The following is a 20,889-nucleotide window of genomic DNA, read 5'->3' as shown; positions in this document are numbered from 1 at the left end:
GAACATTAATTGCACTCAAACATAAGGAAGAAATCTGAGGATTTCACACAGGTGCTGCATTATTCGGACTCTGCAGGGAGAACATCTCACCCAGCCTGGACTGTGGAGGGCTCCCCTCCCTGCCCTCCCAGCCTATCCTCGCCCCCAGCAGCATGTCCCAGGCTCTGAGGCTGCCTCTAGTCCTCCACACAGCACACTACCATGATCAGATGGGCTGCTGGAGGGAGTAAGGCTGCCTCTGCCTCGTCCTGCTCCAGGGCTGGGTTAGGGGCTCGTTCTGGCTCTGGGATCAGCTCCAGGTTAAGGTCCTCAACACTGTTTTCCTCTCTGTCTTTGCCTCTCCTGCTAGCCCTGGTGGTTTTCTCCTTCTCCCTACCCGGGGCAGCCTGCCATCAGCTCCGCAGAGACAGACTGAGGCTCGCCAACCCACGAACTCTCAGGGTTCCACTGAACATTTCTGAGACTGAGGTTGTCTCTAAACCCAGGGCCACCGGGGGCCCCCTGGGTCGGACTGGGGGACCACAGGGTAGGCATGTACGCAGCTACAATCATCTCCAAGGGGACATACGGAAGAGGAAGCTGTTCTCTTTCCAGAAGTTTTTCCTGAGGATCGATAAGAATGGAAAGGTCAATGGAACCAAGAGCAAGGATGACCCCCTCAGTAAGTAACTCAGTGATTAGCTTAATATAACAACAAAAAAAAAAAAATAGACAAAAACAGGAACCTCAAAATGAAAATCAGAACCCAAAGAGAATGTGATGCTTTGTTGTGGCAACAAAAGTTAAAAGTGACACTATCAAGGCTTTTTTGAGCTAAAACATTTAAGTTTTAAATTTTACTTCAAACACTTTTAACTTCAAACAGACAGTGTAAAATAAAAGCTTGTAACCTTTACAATCAAAACTTCTAATCTTTCCTTTGACCTTTTTGGATTTTGAGGCATTCATATATTGCGCATGACAAAAAGCACCTGTTGATTGTTTTAAGTCAGGGACTTTTCTGGCGCCAAGCAACCACCATAAATGTTTCTAATTTGAGAACTCAGGTGTTCATTCTTTGAGAAAAAAATCCTCTCACCAGAAAACATTTCATTACACCAACACAAATGCATAAATTGTATATATTGTACATTGGCTCAGACATTGAATTTAAACAAAAAACATGATTCTTCAATTATGTCCAGAGACCGCAAGTCTGCTCATGGGTTGGTAGTTTAGATGAAGCATTCCCGATCTTTCTGTTTTAAACCAGACATCCCACTGATATCTCTCCTGTCCAAACACTCAGCACAATGATGGTAGCTCTGAGATGGCTTAAAAAGGAGCAGGGGCAGATAACTCAAGTCATTATCAGGCAGTCTTCACAACCCAGGGTAAACAGCACTGATAACAACCACAGAAGAACAGGGCTGGGAGAGGAGGGGGGTTGTGGATGTCAGTCTCATTGATGCTTTTAGACTCTTTCTACCTCTCTGTGTCTGTATCTCTCTCAGTCTCCCACTCAGATTGCCCGCCTGCCAGCCAGCGTCAAGCAAATTACATACCCTCAGTCACAGATCAGACATTTGTTTAAAGCAGTTTGACGTGCTCACTTGGAGAAACACGTCTTTAAACTGATTACATGTTGTATGTTTCGGCATATCAGTCAGTAAAATAGCATTCTCATTAGTTTCCCAGCATTCCCACCGAGCTACGTGTGTGTGCCTATCAGCCAGCGGGCGCTCACATGCTCCAGTGGGTGTGTGATCATATAGCAGCCAACGATGACACATGTGCTCGCTTATTACTGACACACGCACACATATACAGACGGGTGACAAATTAAAGGAAAAACCTGAATAAATGAGTGGAGAAACATAACAAATGCAGATGCTTCCACACAGGTGCACTGCATGGCACAATTAAGCAATTAACATCCAATCATGCTCTGTGGCATGTATAAAAATGTTGAGCAGGCCCCGTTGATTCTGATTTTGTATCAAGATGGTAAGAGGAAAAGGGTTCATTGTTGGGACACGGATGGCAGGAGTTTCGGTCACAAAGACTGCTCAACTGGCTGGTGTTTCAATAGGAACAGTGACTAAAGTGACATCTGCATTTAGATCTATAGGAAAGAGGTAAATAGGGTCGGAAATTGTGGTCGGCAGCGCACATTTGAAGACTGTAATGCTCATGCATTAGTGTGCTATGCAGGGAAAAACAGAAGTGCAACTCTTCCTCAGGTGACTAAGAATGTCAATGCAGGACGTGATCAGACTGTGTCAGCAAGAACAGTCCATCGACAATTACATAGAGAAGGATATTATAGTAGGGTTGCAGTACATAAACCCCTCATTACAAAGATGAATGCACATTTGAGAATTCAGTGGTGCAAAAAGCACTGGTCTACAGAGATGTGGAGAAAAGTGATATGGTCAGATGAGTCATCCTTCACCATATTCTCGACAAGTGGGCGAGTGCATGTGTGGCGTACACCAAAAGAGCGGTACAGGCCTGAATGCTTGACCCCTACAGTGAGGGGATCCGGTGGCTCTGTTATGTTATTGGGGGCATTTAGCTGGCATGATTTGGGTCCACTTGTCCCCTTAGAGGGAAGGGTCACTGCAAATCAATAGAAAATTGTTCTGAGTGATCACCTTTATCCTATGATGAAACATTTCTATCCTGATGGGAGTGATCTCTTGCAGGATGACAATACCCCCGTCCATAGGACACGAGGGTTCACTGAATGGTTTAATGAGTATGAAAATGATGTGAATCATATGCTATGGCCTTTGCAATCACCAGATCTCAACCCAATTCAACACCTATGGGAGATTTTGGACTGACGTGTTAGACAGCGCTCTCCACCACCATCATCAAAACACCAAATGAGGGAATATCTTTTGGAAGAATGGTGTTCATCCCTCCAGAAGAGTTCAGAGACTTGTAGAATCAATGCCAAGGCTCATTAAAGCTGTTCTGGCGGCTGTTCTGTTGGTGGCCCAACACCTTACTAAACACTTCATATTAGTTTTTCCTTTAATTTGTGACCCGTCTGTACATCTCTGTCCTCCTCACATGCTCTTTTTCTCCCTCTTTCCCTCTGTACCCCAACACCATAGCGAGTGTATATGGAACCTTTTAATGTTCCTCTTGGGAGAGGTAAACCACACATTCAATCAAAGTGACTTCGGGGAAATGGCATGGGGAGGCAGAATGTCAGGGAAGATATTTGTTTTGACAGGGTCATGACAGAAGCATCTTTATTTACTGGCCGTATTACATCGGGATGCCTTTACTGCTGCCTTTGTTAGTAGTTTCTTTCAAGTTGTAAAACCGAAGAGGCATGTCTGACTCTGTTTATCATAATAATGGTGTGTGAATTCACCCGAAATTTTATGCATGTTTGGAGGGTGATTTAGCCCTCTGTCTTCTTCTTTAATGACACACAACTTCTCATCTTTAAGAGTGTGCGTTCCTTTTTTTTTTTTTTTTCAAAAGTCAGTTTCAGTTCAGAGTGGATTGAGCATCAGGGAGGGAGGTGAAAGGGAGCAGAGGGGACTCTCTAGAGGTACAAGTTCATGAATGACATGGCTGAATATCATTGTGGCCACATCAAAGCTGTGCGTCTTCAGTATCAATGGTGGTGCCATCAAAAAGCTGTGTCCTGAGGGGGTCTGGGGACACTGTGTGTGCCCTCGTATCAGGTTCACACGGTAAAGGATACTACACAACAGCAGCTTCAGTCTTTGCTCTGGCCCCTGGGGCTAGACATGATCCCAGGGCTGACGTCTTTTGTAGACCCTTGATAGTCCCTTGAAGTGACAAAATATCAAGTTTTTGTCCGATGAGTGGAGCAAGGCTTGCCTTGTCCTGAGCCAGAAGTTGCTAAGATGTACTGCATTTAAAATATGATAGCTTAATTGATAGATTTATTAGGCTCTGTCTAGGAGGTGTGTAAGATGTGGAGGCACTGGTTTTGGATGCTGCCTGTGGCCCTGCGAGGACCCGGCTCACTGTCTGTTAAAGAGCCAGTATCCAGCCTCCCACAGATTTATGGGGATGCCAGCGCAAAACTGTCCCACATGGCTTTCCAACCCGCTGGGAGCCTGTGCTGAGGATACAGAGAGGAAGAGAGAAAGAGAGGGAGATTTTGTTAAAGTCAGCTAAGTAGCTATCTGCATGGCCTAAGTGCATAATTAAAATATCTATGATTCACACCTGAGTTCTCTTAAATTTATAGACAACTAGAAGCTCTGAGTGACTAGTGAAATATTGCTAAATAGGACTCATGGAAAGGCTTGGCGGTAAAAGAGTTTGGTTAATTATCCACGGCTGTGATGGTGTGAGAGGGTGAGCCTGTCAACATTGTGTGTGTGTGTGTGTGTGTGTGTGTGTGTGTGTGTGTGTGTGTGTGTGTGTGTGTGTGTGTCAGGCCACCAGTTGTGTTTCTGTGCTTTAGGGGTCAGGCCATGTGTTCAAGATGCTTCTGGACATGGCTCAAGCAGTGTGTGTGTATATAGTATATGTGTGTATGTGTGTGACTGTGTGTGTAAGTGTGTCTTTGTGCACATTCATCTCCTTTAATCAAAGCAGTGGCTTTTTGCGTGGGAAAAAACAGATGGTGCTCTTATGGAGGTTTGGGGAGAGAGATGTATAGCTTTTCACTGAGGTGGGGAAGAGGATGGATACCCCCTCTGTGTAAATACACCCAGTGTGGTCCTTATCAAGTGTTATTACTATATATCCTGATTTACGCCTCACTCCACTCCATTTTTCTGCATGAGAATGGTACCAATTAAAATGAACATTCTTACTTATCTGTCCAAATGTTTTGTGCAGCCCCTGAACGTTAATTTAGAAAAAGGAGCAAACTAAGAGTGAGAAAGAATAACAATACAAGCTGCAAAGCACATGGTTTTTGGCATCCCACTGTGGAAAAACCACCTTTAATTCTCACTGGCATTATGTGCCTCCATTCCACAACCAACGCACCATTTACTGTTGTAACTCCAAACAGAGCGTATCAAATAAGCCACACATTAGGAAAAAGCAACCAGCATGCAAAAGAAAAATTGCTGTCTCCCCACGTAAACAGTTGAACCTGGCTGGCTGGCTTTAGGCTACATTTTACATATGTGGTTTGTAAAATTTACCCCATACAAAGCTTTGTTGTCACATTTAAATTGTAATCTGGGGGAAGCTAAATGAAGAGAATATTATCTGTTATGGTGTTTTCCCATAAGCTCATTATTACTCTCTGCTTGTGGGGAAAGCGGAGCATTCAGCAGAGAGCAGTGAATGGAGATTTTGTAGTTTCACAACCAGGTTGAGTTTGCAAGTTGTGCGCAAGTGCACATTCACCTGCTGCAATATCAACTATGTGTGTGCGTGTGTGTATGTGAGTGCATTTGTGCGTGTGTGCGTGTGTGAGTGTATATACAACCTGTCTCGCCCCTGCCTCCGGTGGGTGACTTTGATCAGTGATCATTACAGCCTTTCTAATCCTCACTCCACCCCCAGTCTCACTGTCATGGCTCCTCTGTCCTCCTCTGTTCTCCTTCCTTTCATCCCTCCCATGTTTACAGAGCAGCCAGCCTCTGCCATAGATTGTCTTACATCCTCACTCCATACCCGACACCCGATCCCATACAGAAACCAGCTCCTCTCAGATCTTCAATGGCCGTTGTGTCACAGTCCCCACCACCACCTTGCCGCTTCAGACCTCACTGCCCTGAGGTGCCACTGTTTGAACTAGAAACTGATACAGTCAAGACCTCACGGACAAGGAGAGAAGCTGCTGTATTTTTAAGAGGGGGATTGTTCTTTTGGGGCACACCTGCGTCCTCCACTGTCCACTCATGTACAAGGCTGGCAGCTTCAGAGGCCCCCCAGCCACCGGAGAGTGGGCCTGACAGTAGAGCAGGCTGCCACACAAACAGTCATGAGACAGAGGAGGGGATGCTGATCTGATCAAAGGATGTCGTCGACTCTCAGGAGTTGACACCCCCATGCCATGGTGTGTGTCTGTATGTGTGTGTGTGTGTGTGTGTGTGTGTATACACATATGTGTGCTTATCGGGATAAAATAACGACAGCTCACAGGAAGTGGGGAATGGAAGTCAGGGAGGGAGGCATGAAATCAAACATACCATGGGAACCGGGGAGGGTCACTCAGACACACACAGACACACACACACACACACACACACACGCACACACACACACACACACACACACACACACACCAGCATAAGACGAGACAAGTGGGTTCTGTGGTCAAAGGACACATTAGGAAGTTATATCTCTCTGACCTCTGATACTGAGACCACACAAATAACCACAGCTGTCTGCAGCAAAAGCATGCCCTTGTTAACTGGGGTATAAATTAGCCCCTCTAATAGCCTATGAGAAACCTGAATTATTTGTACAGGGACTTGGAAACCTAAATACCAAACAGAACATAAACAACCTGGGAAATCTCTGTGGCATCCACCTATACATTTTCAAACTAAATGGCCTGAGCAGCTGGAATCTGTTACACAGGTGTAGGTTGTAAAGTAACTTTAGAATATGACTCAAATGATAAATGTGCTCAGAGAATAATTGTGACCTTACACAGAACTGTGTGTTCCCACGTGCAAATGTACTAAAACGAGAATGCAATGCTGCTATTCATTATAGTCTCATCAATGTCTGTAGAAATTTATGGATTTATCTGACTCACTAGTGTTTGGCCTGTTTCCTCTCAGACAGTGTTGATTGTTCTATACTCTTATCTATAGCCACTATGAGTCAAGAAAACATTTTATCACCTTTACTTCCTCTATCCTCCGAGTGTTAGATTTATCTCTGCAGACTTAAAAAACTGAGAAAGTTGGTTGTTTTCTGTCAGATCGGCTCAAACTTACAACAACAGCAATTTTACTTGCACAGATGTCAGAAAAGCTGGTATGCACATTCTGAATGTTAACACATATTGATATAATGTTCATTTTTTTTGCTGAATCCTAGGTATTCTGGAAATCACATCAGTGGACGTGGGAGTGGTGGCCATCAAAGGGCTGAACAGCAACTACTATCTGGCTATCAGCAGGAAGGGAGAGCTGTACGGAGCGGTTAGTATCCGGGTCAGAGGTCAATCTGGATGCACCAGAGAGCAAGATAATGTTAGATTCTTCTGTGCTTATCAAAGGAGGCCTTATCTTTAGTTCTTCTGCTGCTGGGTCAACTCTGAATCACAAAAAGGCCAGTGCACACATGTGAAACTCTGAGAGAACTGTGCAATTTTCAAAGTACATACTAGTTCCTACACAAATACACAAAGCAAAACGTTCAATGTAGATTAAGGAGTAGTAAATAAACAGGGTACCGTGTGCAACCACAATAGATTTGTACAAGAAAATGATCTGTGTTTTGCCTTAACCTCATATGTCGGGGATATAACACTGAAACATGATACCTAACTATTTTTCCAGAGTGAGTTCGGCGTCGACTGCACCCTGAAGGAGCGGATTGAGGAGAATGGCTACAACACGTACGCATCAGCCGAGTGGAGGAACAAGAAGCGGCAGATGTTTGTGGGTCTAAACGTCCACGGGAAGCCACTGAGAGGGAAGAAAACCCGCAGGAAGAACACGGCCACCCACTTCCTTCCAATTATGGTGTGAACTGTAGAACTCAACTGGAGAGGGCAAATATGCAGCACTGGACAGAGAGGTTTTCAATACAGAAAAAAGCTGTAAAATAAAGACATTCACTGAGAAATCTCTCATTTGGAAACAAGGCACTAACACTGTTACACAAACAAGTGGTCTCTGCTCCTGACTTTGATTGAGATCATGTACTTTGTTTGGAGGAGAAGGTGATATCTGTGTTTTCTGTGGCACAGGATGCAATATTTATCCTTTTTCTGTGCCAAACAGTTTGCAACTGGAGATTGTGTTTTAAATGGACAACACAGAAGCTACTGTCCAAGCTAATGAAACCTAGATGCAGATGTATCTCAAGATGTTATTTATGATCCATATTCTCCTGTGAGATGTACACCAGATAATCCGTAACATAATGGCGAGATATAGAAAATGGATAAGATGAGAGAAATGATGGGTCAGTTTATCACGACAGCATTACAACACATTAAAGCAAATGTTTGATACTTAACCACTGTGTTTTGACTGTATTGTATTGATTTATTTATTTTGTGAAATATTTAACTGGAGGGGAACACTTACAAGACAAGCATTCCTTTGCATTCTTTACTTTTTATAGGAACTCTATTATGTGAAAATAAAATTACCATTTTCTCCTCTGCATCACAGTCGTCTTACTTCCTTCAAATGCCCAAGGTTGACTTTATTTGTGGGGGAATTGCAGGAAAGGGGTAAATTTTTCACACAAGTAGCGAGAAACCCTGGTGAACGTTCAGGTCACAGTAAATCTATCCTTATCTGGCTCTCTGAGGTAGGAAGGGACAAAAGGCAACCATTAATGCCTAGCCAGATATTCCATGTGGCAACCATTGCACTAATGATTAGTTCCCAAACAAACGGGAAACATACAGACCAACCACAACAAAATGGGAGGGAGGTAACTTCCCTGGTACGCCCTGTAGATGCTGACATCATTTCCTAATATCACCCCATTACTGCGGAGCTGCAACATTCCCCTATGGCAGGAGAGCTTGCATAGCAAAGATAAGCACTAATGCAGCTGCAGCTGCAGCTGATTCAGAACGCTGCTGCGTGAGTCCTTACTAAGACCAAAAAAGTGCCAGTTCTGAGGTCTTTACACTGGCTTCCTGTCTGTCTGTTGGTTTATAAAGCACTGAATGGTTTAGGGCCAAAACACATTTCTGATCTGCTGCTATGTTATGAACCATCCAGACCTCTCAGCTCCTCTGGAACAGGTCTGCTTTCTGTCCCCCAGGTCAAAACTAAACATGGAGTGGCAGCGTTCAGTTTTTATGCACCACATATCTGGAACAAACTCCCAGACAACTGCAGGTCTGTTGTAACTCTCAGTTCTTTTAAATCAAGGATGAAGACTTTTCTGTTTGCTGCAGCTTTTTATTAAATCACATTTGAGGCTTTTTTGATTAATATCTTACACTGCACTCTAATTTTCACTCTCCTGTTTTATCTATTATTCCACTTTCGCTTATTTTTATTTTCTAATTAACTCTTTTTAATTGTATTTAAATGTCTTTTTATATTACATTATGTTGCTTTTACATTTTGTCTTGATGCCTTTTATGTTTTATGTAAAGCACTTTGAACAACCTTGTTGTTGAAATGAGCTATACAAATAAACTTACCTTGCCTAATGCACCTGCTGAATATACAACAGAAAATATGAAAACAGCTTTGTCATCTTCAGCAAGGCCTTAGAGGGGGATCTGAATGTGTGTGAATGAGGGAGACAGAGAGATATGACCTGTGTCTGACCACCCACTTCCCCTAGTAATCATCTACAAACGCACTAATCAATGACAGCTGTCTTGATGCCAGATCAAAAGACCACGGGGAGAACATTAACACCACAGGCTTCCGGGCCTCATGTCCTCTTATCCTGCCTCTCTGAACATCTATCTCAGCAAAGCCATGAAACATTGGGAGAGTAGACTGAGACAGGAAGGTGAAAGAAGGATTGTAAGAGGCTCCGGCTGTTGCCTTCATTCCCAAATTCTTCCAGGTTAGCCTGAGACTGTGACTTAGGACTGGAAGGAACGCAAAGAACAAAAGCAACTGAAGAATCCAGTGTTCAGAGAAGCCTTTGCTTCAAGCTACAGTACAGTATATTGTCTTTTAATGACCGTTTAAGAAATCACCACGACGAATGATTAATACCGAGGAATGCTGCAGTGCATTCCACTATGACAAAGGCCAACGGCAACATATGGAATACTATTTCATGACCACCTCGGCACCATATACAGCACTGTCTATTACAATTTCTTTGCTATCTCAGGTTATTGTGTAATATGGTGTTGCTGTTGCACCTCTGAGGCCACATTCACAACAGTGTCCTTACAACAGATGTTATCTAAGGTTAGAAAGATTAGGAAGTTCAACTGAGGGCTCCTGTGTGTGTGCCACTTCTGAATTAATTTAGATGTCGTCTTTTGGGCTACAAAGATTTCATGTTGTTTAAATGTTTTGACTTCTGTTTTTCTAAATTAGGACTGAAGTTCCAAAAAAAGAAAGAAAGAAATAGCACTTAAAAGGAAGGGGAATTTGGTGTCTGGTATGAAATTACACCACAGTTGCACTGTATTTTCCTTCATTTGTCTTTAATTGTGCTTGATGCGATCTAATGAGACAGCCAATGACCGGGAATATAACCTAAATGACGTGCACTGATGAATATAGCAGGAGCCTGGTCCTTGGCATGAAACTATACTATTTGCCTTTAAAACCAATAGAGGTGAGCATGTGCTTGATGCCCCTTCCAACATCAGTGCTACTGTCATATGTCATCTTGTGCGTTCCCAAGACTTGTGAATGTTTGAACTTCCTCCAAGACACTTACATGGGAGAAAAAAACAGCAATAACAGAAAATAGGGGCAGTAATCTTTTATCAAAGTGGGTCTCTACATTTCTGGCACGGGAATTCTCTGTGGCATAATGTGATCCAGCTTTGGGAAACAAGTGGAAAATCACTGGAGGCTAAAACAACTAATGAATACTTACACTGAGAGGTCTGGTGCAACACATGTTTGTAGTGTAGTGGGCAGCTACTGAGTGAGCTCGGGGAGAGAGGCACTTCTGAGGGGTTGCACAGGTCTTTTCTATAAATATGTGTCTACTATAACAGTTAAATTACATTAACTAATGCTTGCTGCTTTGCAAAATAAATTAGATCAATATGAGGTTATTTAACCAATTAAACTACCCTTTAGCAGGTCCATCATTGTGCACTCATGTTGTTCAGACAACCACTGCTTACACCCACAGACAGGGCCAGAGCTAACATGGAGGAGACTGAGGTCACGTCCTCGGTATCGTTTCTGTGAATTTGTGGATTTTAACAAATTATGGAGGTGTTTACATACAATTACACTCACGCAAGTCACATGCAGTAGCTGATTATGAGTTAGTTAGTTTCAAGGTAGTATCTTTAAGCTTATCTTTTGTTAAACTGAGGGGTGTTCCTAATATTTAGCCTATACTCACTGATATGACTGAGGTGGACAAAATATTAGAAACACCTCTCAATATACCGGAACTCAACAGCAGCACAAATTATAGCCTTTAAAACAACAATAAAGTTGAATCCACACCTCTCTGAAGCAGTTTTTACAAAACTGAACATTATAACCTTGATGGAGATTTTTATTCTTACTGCATTGACTGTAACTAATGAACTGGAAAAGGAGTGTACATTCCTGGCAATGTCTTTAAAACAACACACAGATCATGTAGGAAGAAAAAAATTACAAGAAAGTGACAACAATGGAACAGTTAAATTATTACAAAGGGGTACACTTATAGCAGAATATGGCACATACTATTTAACCGCAGTTTGGTTAGACTTAGTTTGACTGCGAAGGGACTTTGTTGCAAGTCATAACTCTCTACCTCTTCACTGCCATCTGTCCAATAAAGGCAAAATGTCAAGACAAAAATAGATAAAGAACTATAATGTGAAAAAAAGTACATTTTTTTGGTATCTAGGCAAATATTTCCTCTTTTGCTGATGGGGGAATTTAGACTCATTAGTATTTCTAAAATCCTGGCTATGGCCTGCTCATAGATTTTTTTTATTATTATTATAGTCAATATGCAAAGGTTACAAAAATACCAAAGGCAATAAGATGTGCATGAAATGAGTAAAAACATTCAAATCCAAGATACTGGTGGAAACTAATTCAAGCAGGCACACATTTACAATACTATACTTATACAAATGGTATTTTAATGGTATGGTGTTGATACTTTTTCTGAGTATTGTACTTTACTTCCCATTTATGCTTCTATAAACTACTGCAGTATATTTATTTGACAGCTTTTCAGATTACAGTGTCAGATAAAAAAAATATTTGTTATAAACTACCAAACTAGATAAAATTAGCACCACCTCCACCAACTGGGATACATCACTGATATTCTACACATGACAGCATTAGTAGAAATAACCCAGTATAATGTATGATAATATAACTGCCCTTTTCTGCATATATGTCTGTGTCTTTAATTAAAATTATGATTGCAGGGATTTTACTTGTAATGAGTATTTTTATATTACGTTATTGTTTCCATTAGTGACTCTTATCACCATACTGCAGTGATGAAAGAACTATTCAGATCCTTTACTTCAGTATTAATACTCTATTACAAGTAAAAGTCCTGCATTAAAAATCCTGCTTAAGTAAAAGTACATAAGTATCAGCAGCAAAATGTAGTTAAAGTACTGCAGTAAAAGTATTGGTTTGGTCCCTTTGACTGATATATTATTATATGTGACATCATTGTATTATTAATACTGAAGCATCAGTGTGCAAGCAGCATGTTACTGTTGTAACTGCTGGAGGTGGAGCTAGTTTGAACTATTTTATATACAGTTAGCTAGTTTAGTCTAGTGGATCCCAACTGGGGTCATGAGATGATTAATGGGAGAGGAAAGAAGAAAAAACAAAGTTCTGATACACAAATCTGTTTTCAGTTTATGGACTTTTCTTCTAATCTTTGATTTTTCGGTGAAATATTGGATCATTTAAACATTTACTGAAATGAAACCATGTGAGAGGTTTGGAGGGAAAAATCACTATTTGGTGGAGCTGAACTCATAGACATCTGAAATGTGACCACAACTACACACTGCTTTTTGTAAGATTTAAAAAGCCAAAAAGGTTGGAAACCACTGGTTTCATCTTTATTAATGTGTTGTATTTTAAAAACTTGTTATTTTATCCATTATGTCAAATCTTCATCTGAAAAGTAACTAAAGCTGTCAAATAGTAGTAGTGTAGTGGAGTAGAAAATACAATATTTCCCTCTGAAATGTAGTGGAGTGGAAGTATAAAGTAGCATCAAAGGGAAATACCCAAGTAAAGTATAAGTGCCTCAAAATTGTACTTAAATACAGTACTTGAATAAATGTACTTAGTTACTTTCTACTACTGCCATCTGCACAATTTATGTCGTAACTTTCTACTCCATGCCACTAGAGGGAGACAGTCCCACCTTGATATCAGTACATTCTTGATAATCACTGACAGCGAGTTTGTTGTTAGAGGAAGTGGCCAAAAAAAAAAAAAAAAGTTGTGTATACTCGCCTGATCGAGAGAAAGCCAACATGAAAGACAGATAGGGCGTGTTTTGCTGTGATAAAACACAAGCAATTCCCTCTAAGCAAAACTGGAACAACTTGTGAACTGCGAGCAGGATTTCTTTTTATCTTTTTCAGATGCTGCTTTGAGAGTCAAAGCTGACAAAACGAGCAGTCATGAACGAGAATTTCGACCGAACTCCCGGAGCAGGGAGAACCCGTAATCATCCAGCGGACCCCGGGCTGCTGGGTGCCGCCGGGGATGCCGGTGACACCAAAACAACGCTTTTCAACCAAAGGGAACCGTTGAGACAGCCGCGAACATCCCCGCCTTTTTCCGACAACATTAGCCCGAGCAACGACATGGTTGGCACTGGCGGAGGTAACGTTAGGGAGCTGTTAATTAAGCTAAGTTAGCTAGCCACTTTCGGATTCACTTTCGTGTAAATATCGCTTGCTGGCACGGTTAACTGAAGGCCAGAGCTGTGTTTGCCACCATTTAAAAGTAGCCGCAGTACTTCCTCTTAGGTGCACTTCTCCTCAAACCTCGGAGAAGCGTTAATTTAATCCAAATCTGGAGCTGTCAGCAGCTAGCTTGATGCTAAATACCAGTTACGGAAGCTAACCTTATCATTTTGGCGCTGCGACATGCACCTGTTGGACTATTATTTCATGTGAGGTAACGCAGCATCTAAATAAAGCTCCCACTCAGATGTCACATAGTTGACTACATACGTGTCACAGTTAAGGCTGTCTTACCCAGTTTACACTGTGTTTGTAGAGCTAACATTGGCAATAGCTAACCCAAGTTAAGGTTTCATCTCTAAATTTGATCATGGAGCTGGTAGTTACTGGGGAGTAGGAGGGTAATGATGATGGTATATACTTATTACTGTGTCGCTTAGTACACCTGTAAGTGTTGTAATAAGATATAAATATTAAAACTCTCACAAAACCACATCAGTGTCAGTCAGTGTGGGTGGGAATTGTTGGATATTGGTGTCGGCTTCATGCTTGAATCTTGCTGGGTCCACAGCCAGCATGGTACTAATTTCTGGGATGACAGCCAACTAACCACACAAATTTCCCCACCAGATTGCTGGGTACTGTCCTTTAGCTGCCCCTGCAGTCTGACAGTATAACTCAGTTTTTCCTTCATATCTCATGAAAGACAAAATAAAGAACTGACCGTATTAATAAGTATCCAAAGCCTGATATACCTAAGTACTCTGTGCCATAAACTTCCATTGTTTCCCCAGAACTATTTATGGTGACATGTTCCTTCATTCTGTTTGTCCTGCTGCTGTAAATACTCACTAGCGCACCAAATCTGTGGCTGAAAATAGTCCCCAACAAAAGCACTATTTACTCCTGTTTGAGTTAACTAAAAACTACAGTGACCAACTGTTTAGGAAATTAGTCAGTCTTTATTAAGAATGAAAAATATACTGTATTTGTAACCCAAATTTAAAGAGTTACATTTTTGAATAATAGTGGACAAAAACAGAAATATAGAATATCACCTGCCTTATCTGTGTGGGATGAGTAGTGTCACGTATGATTTAAAAACTGAGAACATCTTTCTTCTTCCTGTTTCAGATTGTAAAAGACAGAGCAAGCCACAACAAAGTGCAAATGCCAACAGTACTTCTGTCTCCAGAGGATGTAATGATGTGGATTCCTTGGTCAAGACATCAAAGCTTTCAGCCACTGCTCCAGAGTTTGTCCCCACTGGAATTAACATATATGAAGTAAGAAGAAGTTTAAACAAGATTATATAATGGTTCTCTTAACTTATGCTGTAGGAGTCATGCTAAATTTTAATATGTTATGCAAAGTGCTCAGAGTTTTTCATGTTTTCTTTGTGATTTTTTTTTTTGTAGGACCCCGGTTGTTACGATGACTATGAAGGCGATTATAGTGAACCTACCTTAGCTTCTATGGTCACAGACTTCCTTGCCCACCTGAGCTCCTCACCTGGCTCCTTTGAGTCAGATGTTGAATACATAACTGGAATATTCAATTCCTGGGTTACCACTGATGAGCTGTTACAGGAGCTGGTGGAGCTGATCTACACAGAGGTACGGAAACATACATTCACTCCTCATGATGCTCTTTGTATGTTCATGTTACTGAAGAATACATCATGGTATAAATAATGAATATTAGGATAGATTTGAGTAGATTAATGTACACCACTGAGTATAAAGTGTCCTTTTCATTGCAGTCCACTGCTATTCCAAACTTCTCTTACACTGGTGCCAGGCTCTGTAACTACCTGTCCCATCACCTCAATGTCAGCCCACCAAGTGGTAACTTTCGTCAGTTGCTCCTGCAAAGGTGATTTTATTACTGTTTTCATATAATATATTGTCTTTTCATATTAGGGTTAAACAAGATATTATGACAATCCACACAATTAGATTAAAAAAGGTTGACAAAAATGTTTTGTTTTGGGTTTTTTTTAATTAGAAGATGAGATATAAGCTGTAGAAAATGTTGTACCACACAAGCAGCAGTAAGAGTAAACCTTTTTAGTGGTACAAACTGACTAGCTTTTGGGAGACAAATACAAATCCGCTTTAACTGTCACCGTTCAGTCAAAATTGCCATTAAATGGAAGAATGTTGTCTGTTGTAGATGTCGAAAAGAATTTGAACAGAGAGACGTAGCTGTTCGAGGAGACCCGGACACTCAGAAGAAATTCCACTCCTTTGTACTCTTTCTAGGAGAGCTCTACCTTCACCTGGAGGTAAGAGGTCCTTCTCATTTGCCTGGTGTCCTCATGTGTGTAAGTTTTGTTTGTTTTTTTAACAGCACACAACAATGGCACATCATTATATCAACCAACTTGCCTTTTGAACTTCCCTGTCTGACTACATATGAATGTTGTAGATCTAGGGAGGAGGAGTCAACTTTGCAAGTTGTGTTTATAAGTCACCAGCATTAGAATACTACTCCTTTTCAAAGTGTCAGTCAGTCATTTGTTGACATTTATGTCGATCTGTTTTTTTGTTTGTGTAGATAAAGAGTAAAAAAGGACCTCCAAATCGAGCTAATATCCTCCTCGATGCTCTAAAAGACCTGATGATCAGTCTGCTCGCCAATCCTGTGGATTCAAACCTCATCTGTGCTGTGAAACTGCTTAAGGTTTTAAATCTCATTTAGTTACAGATACGTATACAGATGTGTGTTGTAAGCTTTACAAGTAGTTGTATTGTTTAGGACCATAATAAAAATGTGTTTTTTCTTTGCAGCTGACAGGTTCTGTCCTGGATGATGCGTGGAAAGAGAGTGGGAAAGCACACATGGAGGATCTGATCCAAAGGATAGAAACTATTCTACTGGATGCCACCTGCAACAGGTGTGTGCATATCTTTATGGCTCTGTTGTGTGCAACTGCTACTCAGTTTGTACATAAGGTCGTGTTTATTAGATAAAGACATTTGTAGAAGTGTCTGCCAACATAGTTGCACCATCATCATGTGTGTCAAAGGTGCCAGTGTTGAAGATATAAATAAATAAATCCATCAAAAAGCCTTGCAAGAACACATCTTTTTTGACGAAGAGAGATAATTTGTTCACATGATGTAATAATTCACAGATTTATCTTACTATCTATATCTTACTTTCATTCAAAAGTTGGCCGTAAACGCAACTAAAGGATGAAGTGCCAAGAAAACGAACAGTTTACAATCTAATAGACACCCTGTGTATAACTTTTTGATGAGTGTTTTTTTTCTCCTCAGGGATGTCAGACAAATGCTTCTGAAACTAGTGGAGCTGAGATCCAGTGACTGGGGCAGAGTCCGTGCTACAGCAGCCAGCAATGCCACACCAGAAAATGACCCCAACTACTTCATGGTGTGTGTCAAATGTGCCATACTCACTATTTTTGTTTTTAATTCTACAATTGACAGTCTCTATATTTCAGTTTGGCATCATGTTTTTTTTTCCCCTGACAGAATGAACCTACATTCTACACAGAAGACGGCACACCTTTCACCGCAGCAGACCCAGGTAAGGAAATGTAAACACATTCATGATAGAGCAGGAGGGGTAACTTGGGGTTTGATTTCTACCAGGCAGGCAGATCCATTCACAGGTTCAACAAAGAGATGAGATAGATCTCAGTTCTTGCCCTGTTAATTAAAAAAATATACCAAACCAACATAAGTAAAAGGAATCTGATGTTTATTTATAACTGTATTAAACTCTAGATCTGTAACTTAAGAGAATGAATGGCTCATATAAAAGGTACGTTTTTAGAGCACTGATTTTGTCAGTTATAAAGCCTCACCTGGACGTTTAGCTATTTAGTATCTTAGTTATTAGTGTCATGTTATTTTGGAGCTTTGTGCTTTTTATGCCCAGTTAAAATTCAGAATAGAAACAGTGTTGCTGATTGTGTACAATATACAAGAAATACATTGTCTAATTAAACATAAATTAAAAGGCAGTTAATTAAAATTAAAGACAGTTAGTCAATAAAAAAGTTAAGTTTATTTAAGTATTTTGTTTTCCACCAACTAAAGAACTATTTCTCATTGTTTTGATGTTGTTCATATATGCATATTGATAATACACATAACAAAATGCTGTCATAAGTCATTGAAGTTTCCATACTTGTTTTAGATACAAGCAGCAGTTTGTATTTGTTTAGAGCAAAACAATTTCATTATAAATCTACTAAACTCACCCTTACTCTCATCAGCCAAGTAACTGAAAAACTCATTGACATGCTAGAAAAAGAGTCAACTCCTACTTTAAATGGAAATATTTGAAACCCTTCTGTAACTGAATGTTGGTCTCTCGCTGCTTTTACAGAATATGCTGAGAAATACCAAGAGATCCTGGACAGGCAGGACTATTTCCATGATACATGTGGAGACAATGGAAATGAAGAGTAAGTACACACATTGTAGATGTGAAATAATACAGATGGGTAATAAGTGGCTGTCTTTTAAGTCACAGCCATCTACTTCACTGTTGATGCTTGTTCCTATGGATACCATTCAAAGATATAACCACCACATCTAGTACTTGTCAGCTATATATTCAGAATGCCTTGACTCGATTTAGGTTGCGTTTTTGTGACTTTTCGTTTAGGTTAGCTGTATAACCTAAAATGCTAAGCAGGCAGCTACAATGATACTAGTGTGTGTCACCTCACAGTAGTTCAGGTTAGACAGTTCACTATCACCACCTGCTCCATTCATTCAGTGGCACCTCAGGTGACCTGAATGATTTCACAATGAACCAACCATTACAGCTCCCTTGCTTATTTAAAGCTATTTTATTGGTTTTGTTGGCATATAAGAAAATCTACAAATTGCATGCACAACTGCAAATACAAATGTAAAACAAAGATGCTTATAAAGCATTAATACTTTAATCTATTCTCCTCCTTGTTTGACAGAAAAGCTGTGTTTCTGAGTGTTTCTGTGACTGGAATTGTCTCTCTTACATATTTATTCATATTGTGCACATAATAAACATGTAGTCACAGTGATAATTACAGCACTCATGGCAGATTGCAGATGAGAATTAGTGCAAACATTACTGATACTGTACAAACAGACAGGTGTTACAGTTATTGTCCTGGTTATTCATCATGAATTCATGGTGTTATTTAAACCTCAACCTTTAGAGGTTCAACAGTGCCACCGTGCTGGCACATTTTTGGTCATGTGACTGGATAGCGGCTTCACACAGGTCATATCACTTACATTGACTTGTGGGCCCCTGAGCTTGGCGAATGTGTTTGACTGGCCCACAATGCAACAGGGTCGACCAGGGCCTCTGTTTCAGTTTAGTCAGCAGTTGGGTGTGAAAGAGAGCTAAGCTCACTCCTATCCTCTCTCTCAGAACTCTGTGTGTGTGTCTGCGTGCTTGTGTTTTTGTGCGTCTGTTATATTTGTCAGACAAACCATCACAACACTCAGGACAAATTTGTCTTAAAAATCTTGAAAAATAAAACTCTGAATCACTCCTTTTGTTGTGTTCACAGATACGACTTTGAAGATGAAATGGATCCTGAGATAGAAGAAGCTTTTGAGAATTTTTGTTTAGAATCAGAGAGGAAACGACAGCAATGACGTGAGAATCTGTGAGACTCAACAGGCACATACTGTACCTTTCCCACAACTTGCTGGAATGTTGAAAAGCGAAGAAAACTAGCAGCAGATAGGTTCAGACTTTTATTTTACTGCAAACAAGCATTTTAACAAAAAAAAGCTGTTCATAGTTGCACTTCTGACACTTTTCTTTGGTCAGTGTTGATTAGAAAATGGGGACAATCAACGGGATAATTGTTCGAAATGTTGAGGTATTAAGATTTTCTTTGGACTTGGAGGTTCTCTCTTTGTTGTTTTTAAATTCCTTCAGAAACTTCTTTTCTTGCGCCTAAACTAAATGCCAAGAGGAAAATAGTGTGCTGTGGATTTATTGCTGTGGAGTTATTTTCCGAATGGCAGAAAGTTTCATCAAATGTGTGAATAATTTGTTAAGTACTAATTAATGCCCCATACATAAAGTGCAGGCCAGAAGACTTCAAACATTGTCAGAGATGCGTAATCTTTATGTACGATGCTCTGTAGATGGAGGGGCTGGCTGTAGTAGTAGCATACAGTGCATATACAGACTCAAGCTCCACTGTTGTCAAAATCTGTCTTGTCAGGTTGCCAATATTTAACACTATACACAAAGCTATTCGCTCCTTGTAAATCTGGTTGCAGTTCCCTTAAGTTCAACAACTCTAAAAGACTGTGCCGTTCAGAAGGAGCTTTATAGCACAAAACAGATACTTCAATTTAGTCACAAACTGGAATATGTGAATATAGACGAAACATTTTATTTAATTCCTTTAGGGGGTTATAGTAATGAGAAAATGATTCAAAATTCTGAGAATGCAGTGCATCTAAATCCTGTTTATTTCCTGAATGTAGCTTTAAATATCTACACATCTTGCAGTTTGCAACAGTCTGTGTGATATACAGTACCAGGCAAAAAATTTGGACCCACTTCCCATTTGCTTGAATGAGAAAGTGTGTCCAAACTCTTGACTGGTACTGTAAATCAACTGCAAGACGGATTCAAGACTGAAAGACTGTTAACCAGCAATCTATGGAACCCATAAAAAGGAATGTTGTTTTATAGTTTGTACATATTATTATTTATAGTATTGTTTGCCTGCAATAAATTCTTTATAATGTGATATTTTGTTTGTTTGAGTTGTGTTCTGTATTTGAAGTGGTTATAGTAATGTTTGGGTCTGGAGATTTGAATAACTAAGCTAAGACATTATTAAACTTAGTTACCAGTTTATCAGGTGCACCAGAACGACTTAAAACAGTAAACCTTCAGTAAGTTCAACTTTTGTGACGCTTATGATGATTAATTTTTGTTGACCATGTCAGAGACGTGTTGACTCCACTCTAAAGTAATATTGTCATGTCATTGTCAATGATATCTGTCATGTCTACAAAACAGGAAACTATCTTTGAATATAATGCAGATCATTATCACTAACTACAGTCTCAGAAATTACTTTCTAATCCAATTCCAAATTGTAAAGTCTGCCTAGAATGATCAATGATCAGTCAATCATTTTATAATTCAGTGAATTGAGTAATACA

At 40.3% G+C, this 20,889-nt stretch overlaps 2 protein-coding genes across 2 annotated transcripts; both read left to right on the top strand.

Moving 5' to 3' along the window:
* Positions 1-201: 201 nt before the first annotated feature.
* fgf10b (fibroblast growth factor 10b) lies at positions 202-7,696 on the top strand. The gene is made up of 3 exons (XM_042422145.1): positions 202-661; positions 6,997-7,100; positions 7,461-7,696. The coding sequence occupies exons 1-3, from the start codon at positions 202-204 to the stop codon at positions 7,650-7,652; spliced, it is 756 nt and encodes a 251-aa protein (XP_042278079.1). The 3' UTR covers positions 7,653-7,696.
* Positions 7,697-13,211: 5,515 nt separating this feature from the next.
* Positions 13,212-20,468, top strand: paip1 (poly(A) binding protein interacting protein 1). The gene is made up of 11 exons (XM_042422516.1): positions 13,212-13,634; positions 14,852-15,003; positions 15,136-15,333; positions 15,480-15,592; positions 15,893-16,004; positions 16,277-16,402; positions 16,510-16,616; positions 17,002-17,116; positions 17,218-17,272; positions 18,080-18,158; positions 19,263-20,468. The coding sequence occupies exons 1-11, from the start codon at positions 13,430-13,432 to the stop codon at positions 19,348-19,350; spliced, it is 1,350 nt and encodes a 449-aa protein (XP_042278450.1). The 5' UTR covers positions 13,212-13,429; the 3' UTR covers positions 19,351-20,468.
* The last annotated feature ends 421 nt before the right edge of the window (positions 20,469-20,889 follow it).

Source organism: Thunnus maccoyii, chromosome 9, assembly GCF_910596095.1.
Source record: "Thunnus maccoyii chromosome 9, fThuMac1.1, whole genome shotgun sequence".
Taxonomy (NCBI): domain Eukaryota; kingdom Metazoa; phylum Chordata; class Actinopteri; order Scombriformes; family Scombridae; genus Thunnus; species Thunnus maccoyii.
The sequence above is the reverse complement of the archived record's forward strand: the minus strand, read 5'-3'. Positions and strand labels throughout refer to the sequence as shown.